The sequence below is a fragment of the Vigna unguiculata genome, chromosome 6 (genome assembly GCF_004118075.2).
Source record: "Vigna unguiculata cultivar IT97K-499-35 chromosome 6, ASM411807v1, whole genome shotgun sequence".
NCBI classification, from domain to species: domain Eukaryota; kingdom Viridiplantae; phylum Streptophyta; class Magnoliopsida; order Fabales; family Fabaceae; genus Vigna; species Vigna unguiculata.
In genome coordinates, this window is record NC_040284.1 from 34,368,037 (window position 1) to 34,377,758 (window position 9,722).

Sequence of the window (9,722 nt, forward strand, 5' to 3'; positions counted from 1 at the left end):
AAAGAACACTTAAAAACGAAAAGCGTAAAATTCAACGAGCTGGGTTAAGTACAAACCCTGGCAGTAAAGAATGGCAGAGATCTCGGTTCTAATCTCGAAATAAATACATTGGAATCCCACTTTCTAATACTAAGGAAATATTACCAAATACTAACATATAGTATTATAATTAATTAAAAATCTAAAAAAATAAATAAAACAGAAGTTAACAGGCATCAGAAAGGTACAATGCCGTAACAGGTAACAGATTTTTCTGCAGAGTACCGAGTCATTGCAAGAACTCATCAGACATCTAACCTAATCAGCTGTCATAATATTCAGATGAAACTTATCCACAAAAATAAAATGAAACTGCTTACCAGAGGAAATTATTAGTATAAAAAAAGTTTAGATCAGATTGTGTACAGCTCTGCAGGGTAAAAATTGGCTCGATATACATACATTAAATAGTATGTATATTTATAGAAAGTTATATATACAGAAATGATATGCATCGCATCAAGTAAATTAAAAAGAACCAAAATAAACAAATGCATGCATAGTAAGATACTCAACCAAAAGACATTTCTTCAAGCTCGCAGCCCAATACAAAACTGAGCAAGCAATGGCCTCGAGACTCAGAAAACGGAGCTATGAAAGAAATAGAAAAGCCACAACACCCCTAGCCTTATCTCTCAAGGTTGGGTAAACAGCATAATATCACATCAACCCTCTGCTTGGGTGCTGTCATGCTGTTCTTGTAGACATGCAGAATACACCAACGACATCCTCCTTACAGGCAATGAGGAAATGTTTGCCAGGTTCATGTCTCTTCTCCTATAGGCCATGATGAAGTGCTTGTCAGGTTCATACTCGTTTCTTTCACGTTCTACTTCCAACTTTCATGCAAATATCTACTGTATAACAACTGAAATATTGGAAGACCTAAGACGTTAACAACCGGACCCCACAATAGATGACTGGTCCTCAGGATTGACAACTGCTTCAGAGTCCATTTTGCTGGGTTTAACTTCCTCATTGATTGGAAGTCCCATTTTGGGTGAAAGCTTCTTCACCTCCTCAGCAGTATAGATGAAAATTTTCCTCACAATGCTACAAAACTCACTGCAGTAAAAATGCAAGACATAATTTAATATACACAAAAAATTGTAAAATGTGATGCCACAAATAAAGTGTCCAAGTAAATATATGCTAGTCTCAAATAATCTTACAGCCACGGGTCATCCCCAACCATCATCATATCGTCTTCATTATCAGTGTACACAACCTGCCATTTTTTTGTGGATCCACAGAGTTCATCTTTGATGTCAAACATTTCTTCCAATTTCCTTAGCAGATCCTCATATCCATCAAACCGTGTTAAATCCACAGCCCTTCCAACTGCCATACCTTGCATGTGAACCTGGAATAATATGAAACGTGTATTATAAATAGTTTTATTACTAATATCAGGAGGTAAAAGTAATCATACAGATCTGTAAAGTGAAGATGCTAATATGCAATATATATTACTTCACATACAGACAACTAAATTTGAACAAAACAAAATTATGCCAACTGCCAAGAATATTACAGGATTGTAAACTGAATTTGAAAATCAGAAAATTATGCCAACACCAACACAAATAAATAGTACTACCTTTGTGCAGCTTCTTATTTGCCTGCTCTGAGACTCCTGGGGAGACCGCAGGCATGATTTTTCGGCATCACAACTTACCGAAGGAATATCAGATCGATTAATATTTGATGGTTCGGAATGCTGGTCAGACTCAGCATCCAAAGATGGAAGAGGGCCATCATCACCCACCCTTCCTGACAAAGTGACCATTGGTAGGCTTTCTTCCCCATTACAATTGTCAAGTAACTGAATCCCAAAGAGCCTACAGCCATTTGCAGTCCCATGCCTCTTCTCTCCAGATTCTTTAAGTGCTACAGGTGAAAAAGATTCTGTAGAGTTTTCTGTCCTATTAGACCAATATATTGATTTGTTGGAAGCAGAACAGTTCCCACCAAAACCAAGGAAGCCAGTTGCAGTAGAATTGAATTTGGCTGACGGATAGATGTCTCGTCCGTGTTGATGGTCACGATAAGAGAATGGTGCAGAATCAAGTGGTGATTTCCGTACACCTGATCCACACGAAATAAGAAAATTTGAGTCAAACCAAACACAAATAAAACAACTTTATGGAGAAATTATGTGTGGTCAAGCCACCTTGCAGAGAAGAATCAGCCATTGAAGGAAGAATGGGAGGCCGTGATCTCTTGTTTCTTTGGGAAGGCTGGGAATTTGTGGGAGGGGTAGACACAAGTGGCTCCAATTCCCATGGAGAAACTCTATCAGGACGCAAAATAGAAGATGGTTCATCCCATTGAACCTGAAATACAGATGGATCATCAGACTAATGAACCCAAAGCTGCTAGGTAAATTTAAAATCCTAGTAATTTATTGAGGTATCAGCATGTTGTCTTCACTCATCATGAATCTGAGCCAGTTTATGGCATCTAAATTCAGTTTTTAAATAACATCTCTTTCCCCATGGGTCAGTGTCCAACCGTCAAGGAAATATCATTATTACTAGATTGTTCCATACACAAAGCATCACCTTTACTTACCTCTATTGACCAATTTAAAGAGAAGGAAGAATAATTTCTGTTTTTTGACTAACCAAAATTAAAACATACTCGGAAAGCTTTTAAAGTATTGAATTCCACCAGATACAAACTACAAAAGATAAAAAAAGAAAAAATAAATAAATTGAAGTGTAAACCCATACTAACCTTTAATGATCGCCACTCAGAATTAGTCCAGACTGACGATTTATTATCTCCGACACCCACAATCGTACCACTGAACCTGAAGAGGGGGGAGGGAGTTGAATTGACAGATTGTCTAAAATCAAAATATAAATTTTCAAAACAACCAGGTAGTTCACCTTCTTTCAGGAACTTCATCACCCTCAAATCTCATTTTGAATCTCATTCCAACAGAAAGTTTATGACTTTGAGCTTCAAGATACTTGTTGACACTCACAATAAACTCAGACCGGCTAGTTCTACAAAAATAAATATTAAAGTAAAGCAACAAAAGCAAACTTAAATATCATCCGGGTAAAATTATTTCATCAATAAAGAAAATAGTCCACTAATTGTATGAAGGCGGGCATACAAATGTACAAATACAAGAAAACACAATTATATGTTAGTTCAAGGTATCATCAACGTTAGCAGGACATAATGAGTTGGGCAAGAACACCATCACTGATAAGACTTATCAGATAACTAATAAATTCATAGCATTAAATACGATACCTGGGCTTGTAAAAAACAGAAAACAAGGTTCCTGTGGCAATGGCATGAGATGCAGTGGCAAGAACACCCAGATGCATACTATGACTAGATATAACAGAAGATGGCATGTTGCCTTGCTGTCTCATGAGCCTCCTAACTCCAACACGCAGCTCTCCATTTTCACCCCTAGAATTGCATACAAGGAAAGTAAAAAACCATAACCATTAACAAAGGGGGAAAAAACCAATGAAAAATTTACAAAACTTCAAGTAAACAACTTGCCTTAAGAATATAAATGCATCACCAGCCACTAACTTTTTGGAACTGACAAAGACACTCCACCCAGTAGTCAGTAAGTGGCGCCTGGGTTGCCCTGCAGATTACTCAGCACAGTCAGGAACTTACTGACATTATGAACATCAAAGCTAATTTCATCATCTCATATTATACAGGTGGATAACATAATATCAGGGTGTTCCAGTGAAAACCCACAAAGTAATGATGTCATCCAGATTTATGAAACAGAATCTTTCTTAGAAAATCCACTACTGAGTAAAATCCATTCACTGTAAAATTGAATATAACAGACCATGTGAAACGTTATCATTAAAGTAAAATATACACCCCAAAAAGCAAAACCCGAGAGAAACTCTATATTGTCAGTTAGAGAAAGATGAAGCTCTATCTAGCCTATAGGTCAGCTAGCAATAGGAAAAAACATGGTAATTGAATCGTGAATCGTATCGTGTATCAGAAAACTTAAATTTTGAATCAGGAATCGTATCGTGAATCGTACGATTCATAAACATTTTATAAACATTAAAAGAATGCAGTTTATACTTAAATATATAAGATAGATAAATATGTAAAGAGAAAATTAATAACAAAACAATCTCATAATCAAATAGAGTGGTTGTATCTATGTGTATCTACCACAGAGTTTCACAATTTCAGCAACATGGCCTTCAAAAAACAATGTGATTGCTGCATAAGATTCCTTCAACTATACTTATATGCTACTAAACAAATTATGCATTATAACCATCCAAAAAATAAGTGTTTGCTCCTTGTATCCTAAACAACCTAAAAAAAATTCTATTCTAATCATTCATTGTTCATCCTCATCCTCTCTAAGATTTACCACCATGTGACCACTGTACTACAAACGCACAAGCTCAAACCCACTGAACAAACGAACAAAGGCATGCACAGATGACATGGAACCACCACTGCAACATCACGTAACCAACACTGCACCATTGTGCGACCACCGCAACAAACAGAGATGACGTGATCACGAGAGGCAAGGAGAAGAACATGTTTTCGAGCACACTAACCTTAATAAGTAAGGTTAATCAGTTTCAATGTGCGAAAAATAAAGGGGGAAAAATTAGGGTTTCAATTTGGGGGTAAATCAATAGAGGGAAAAACTAGGTTTTCAAATTGGGATAAATTCGTATCGTGAATCGAATCATGATTCACATGATTCAGACTCGTATCGTACGATACAAGTACAATACGGGAGTAAAAACGATACAACTCACGATTCGTATCACCAAAGACCTGAATCGTTTCGTATCGTACGATTCACGATACGAAACGTACGATACTTACTACACTGGGAAAAAGTGATACCACAAGTATTACAGAAAAAAGTGATACCATATATACAGGAAACAAATCCCTTTCTAAGTACAACTCTACAACAAATTTTGTAATAAGCACGCAAACGTCCCAATTTTTATTTTTAAGTTTTGTTGTACTTGAGATTAAACAGTGAAAATATATTTGAGGGCTTAAGAGAGCTTTCTCATGTTCCTCATATTTATAGATATGAAACGCAGATACAAAAGACTGATTAATCATCATAGCTATAACTAGGTGCAGGGATTATCCAACACTCAACCCCCTAACATAGGCATAATGCTTGCCTAGGTGCAGTCATTATATTCAACCTACAGTAATATGCAATGCCCACGCCCTTTAATGGGTTTTCATGATAAAACAGCCCAGAGATTGGGGTGGGGATAGGGATGTCAACAAGGCGGGTAGCTCCCACGTAACCTACCCGCTGGATGATAAATATCTGCTTCGTACCCATACCCATATTCATCGGGTATCTATTATGCGGGTACCCGCATAACTTTTTAATATCCACGGGTACCCGCAGGTATTTACAAAAAAATAAAAATAAATATTTAACATATTTTAATCATAAATTCAAATAAAATACAATACATAACATTCATACATTTCAAACAAAGTCCAAATAACCCATTTAAATAGTGTTGAATGACATTTTACAAAGAAATGATTTTTTTTAAAACTAATTCAATAAAAAATAACTCATTTAAAATCAATATTTTAATATTTTAATCATGTTTATTTATTGTTTTATTTAAATTAGAATATAGCAGGTACGAGTATACACATACCCGTACCCGCTCTGTTAACATGCGAATACTCGTACCCATAGGTATCCATTTACAATATCTATTTCCTACCTGTTGCGGATACCCATGGGTACGGATTTTTTTGACATCCCTAGGTGGGGGGAGTTGTAACCTATTTACCTCGAAAAATATGTCTAAAATGCCATTCATTGCCATGCAGATCAGTTGCAACCAATTCTTGCCAAGGTGGCTGCTGCGTCATATCCTAAACAAAACACGCAAAATATATAGTAAAGGAAAACTGCAGATGATCACAACGATCAAGTGTGTCCAATGACTTTTAGAAAGGCAAAAATTACTAACCAGTGGTGGCAGACAATCATCTGCATGTCTTCGAAGAACAGAGAAACCTCCATGAGTGCTAGTGTCAGATGCAGTGAGAGTCTTGCAAAATGAATGAACACTACATCTTGGAGGTTCTGGTAGAGGATTGTTAGGGCTTGTCACCTCACTTTGCTAAACCAAAAAGACAGAAAATAAGAAATAAACAATGGGAATAAAAGAACACTGAATGGGCGTGAAAAAAAAAATGAATGGAAAATGTGTTGAGCGATAGTCAAAAACAACATAACATGTTTAAATATAACAACCATGTCAAGCAAAGTATAAGTGCGCACTCACATCTGCGTCAGGAAGCAAAGTTATTTGTGCGTATACTTCATCTGTTTCAGGTTCAGCCTACATGACCAGCATGAATTTAATCAGAGTAATGTTCATAGTAAAGAACAAAATTCAAAATCATAAAAAAAAAAGTGTATGGTAAGATTGCATAAGAAAATAATGACTCACTCGAAGATGAACATTGACCACTTTACATAATATTTTAGAAGGCAGATTAAAGGAAGGCATTTGCTGCTCCAATCCCTGATTCATAGATGCCTCGAGCTATAAAATAAAAAGCACGTGTAAGATAAAACAACAAAAAGCATTTAAAAGAGTCTGGAATGATGGATAAAAAGTTACTACTAAATTATAATTTGAAATGCTATTCACGAAAGAAACTGGTTCCTGACTATGTAATAATCAAAAGCACAAACGTAAACAAATCAAACGAGTACAAACTTATGTGATGCATGCAGAAGAAATGTGACCAGACACAACTTGTGCAGGTTTAAAACTCAACAAGCAGCATACGATACACAAATAATATGCACAAAATATTGTTATAAGGAAACATTGAAAGGTGAACGATGTCAGCACGAATAAGATCCTAAATAGAAACAAAACAAGTAAGCAAAAACATGGTCCGGAGCAAGGACGAAAAAAAGTAGTGGCGCATGCATATCACTTCAATAAAAGTCAGAAATTAAGAGCAGATGCCCGGGCAACTTGTACCTGTTCCATATGACCTTGGGGGAAGTAATAAACTCTCTCCCCTTCACGCGGAAGGGTGACAAGGGGTCCAGCACAGGCATGCCACAATTCCTTGTATAAAGCATCATTGGTTGCACCTATAAAACAATGACAACACATGAATAGGTCATGGATGACCCAAATTGCCAAAAAAGGAGAAATATATCATTGGACAACCACTGAAAGGTTATAAATGCTTCTTGAAATTAAAAAAAAAAATGCTAAAACTATCACTTATTAGATTATATCATTTTATTGAAGCTGTAGCAATAGGTGGCATCAACAATTTTATGAAGAAACATATAACGGTGAAGGGAGGCTTTTGCAGGGCAAAATGCAGCTCACAGCAAGGAAAACCCTATTACGTCCTATGCAACTCAAAACATATTATTATATTTAATATACGGTAGCAGAGCAAGCATGCGCGCGCGCACACACACATATATGACGGTTGAGTAGAAGAGGCAGAGAGTAGAAAAAGCAGAGTAGTGAATGAGGGATTAATGAATGAGAAATTATGAGAAACAGCATTTGCATTCAATGTGAATTAATTATTAACTATTATAAGGAAAAGGAGGAAACACGCAGAAGAGCATAGCAACAGTGAGCAAATATGAATAAGAATAGCAAGCAGTTAGCAATGAAATCAGTAACAGAATAGAGGGAACCTGGTGCAGCGGAAGCCATGTCGAGAAGAGGAGAGATGAACTGTTGCAGTATTGTGTGCCCTAACTATTCGATGAGATGATAATTGCGACGAGGAAGAACGAAAATGGTGAGGGTGGATGGATCCAGTCCACCCGATTGCAGAAGGCAGTGGGTAGGGCTAACGAACTGAAAAGCACGCACAGATCGAAATTCAATCGCCGATATGGTCGTGTTTGGTTCAAGCCGACACCAACCTCTTTCTAATTCGATACAATACACTGCACCACACGATACTATTACTACTACTACTCTCGGGCCTTATTTATTAGTAAGAGAAAAAATCAACGGGATTTGACGCGAAATAAATTTTTATTTCACATATAGAAATTATTAGTTTCGTGAATTGTGATGAGACAGTCATGAAAACAAGTTTTTAGTTTTAAAAAAATTATAATTGAGAAATTATATTTTGTTAGTCTTTTAAAAATAACATTCTTGTAAATAATATTTTAAAAAAATTGGTAAAAATTCTCATAAAAGTGAAAGTAAAAATCCTTTTTTTTTTCTAATTGAAATAAAAAGTTTTAAAAAATCTGATATTATTTTCATTAAATTATTTAATGAAAAAAATAAATTCTTAAGAATTATTATGTCACACTAACTAGTGCTATGCATTATGTATACCTCTTGTGATTGTGGGTTTATTTAAATTTTTAGTTTTGTTTCTGTACCAAAAAACTAAATTTCGTGTTTTAACATTTGCTTAGTTCAATCAACTAATTTTTTAATTTAAATTTATCATATAAAAAATCGTAATATTTGATACAAATTATGCTAATCTTGTTCACATATTTTATTTATATCACTTTTTATTATTATGATTTTTTTTATAGTTATAAACTTATTATCTTAACATACATCCTCTACACTGAGAGATTTTTTATTCATCTCCCCAAATAAATTAGTTTTTCACTCTTAGATATCCATGTTTGTATTTATCATTTAGATTTTAGTTTATTTTTTCTTACTTTTTTCCTTTTATCTCTTCTACTAGTTTATCATTCACTTTTTTTTTTTAGAATCTAACTTAAATTAATAGTTTAAAGGTTAAAAAGTTGAGTTTGTTTTATCTTTTTATAATTTAACTACTGATAATTGTCTCTATGACATCATAAAACATAATAATTTAGATACTTATCAAGAACTTAATTTGTTTTCATTAAAGAAAAAGACCCTCTTTACCTACTTTAATGAACGTTCTCTTTTGATAAATGAAAAACAAAGAAACTAAGAAAATCACGTTGTTTTGCTGGGAAAAAGAGAAAGAAATCAGATGCACAACTATGTTATTATTAAGGAGCTCAATCATGACATTTGAAAATCCAGAATAATCACAAGGACTCATTTGGCTGAGCCTAACAAATGTTGTTAAGCTACACTGGAGCTTGAACCAGTGAAGAGGTGTTTACATAGAACTAATAGTGAAGGGAAACCTCAAACCTCAGAATATCAGAGTACAAAAACAGAAAAACTAGAAAAGAAGTCTATGTGACTAAGCCCAGAACACTTGACTGAATACCACCCACATCACTCTATAAAACAATATCCTCTCCTCTGAATAGATCACCAGAAATCTAGATAGAATAGGCTCCTTCCTTATATAAAAATCTTTAGGGATTATTGAGGGACAGGTGTAAACTTGGGGTGCCTTAATGGTAGCTAGAGGGGATGTTTGGCAAAAAAGTACTGAACATTAAAGCAGAAATTTATTCTAGCAGGTGTAAAGGAATCAGATATAAATTTCCCTAGGTTCTAGAATGCAGGGTTGCATCTAGATCTATCTATAAGAATACTTCCAGAGTAATGATTCTTGACAAATTCTAGGTAAATGAGGAAAAATTAAAATAGAATTTAGGAAAGGGAAAGAACGTCCAAACTTGTCACTTGTGTCTAAAACTGTTAAAGTGGGTGAGAACATGT

General features: G+C 35.0%; 1 protein-coding gene across 1 annotated transcript; it reads right to left on the minus strand.

The window, feature by feature from the left end:
* Window positions 1-414: 414 nt before the first annotated feature.
* On the minus strand, window positions 415-8,054 carry LOC114188019 (auxin response factor 1-like). Its single transcript, XM_028076496.1, has 14 exons — window positions 7,763-8,054; window positions 7,077-7,192; window positions 6,531-6,626; window positions 6,363-6,419; window positions 6,045-6,197; window positions 5,862-5,946; window positions 3,571-3,661; window positions 3,310-3,474; window positions 2,934-3,053; window positions 2,779-2,854; window positions 2,213-2,375; window positions 1,640-2,127; window positions 1,212-1,402; window positions 415-1,104 (listed from the first exon to the last, which is right to left on the minus strand). Exons 1-14 carry the CDS (start codon window positions 7,779-7,781, stop codon window positions 933-935), a joined length of 1,992 nt encoding a protein of 663 aa, XP_027932297.1. The 5' UTR covers window positions 7,782-8,054; the 3' UTR covers window positions 415-932.
* Between the last annotated feature and the right edge of the window lie 1,668 nt (window positions 8,055-9,722).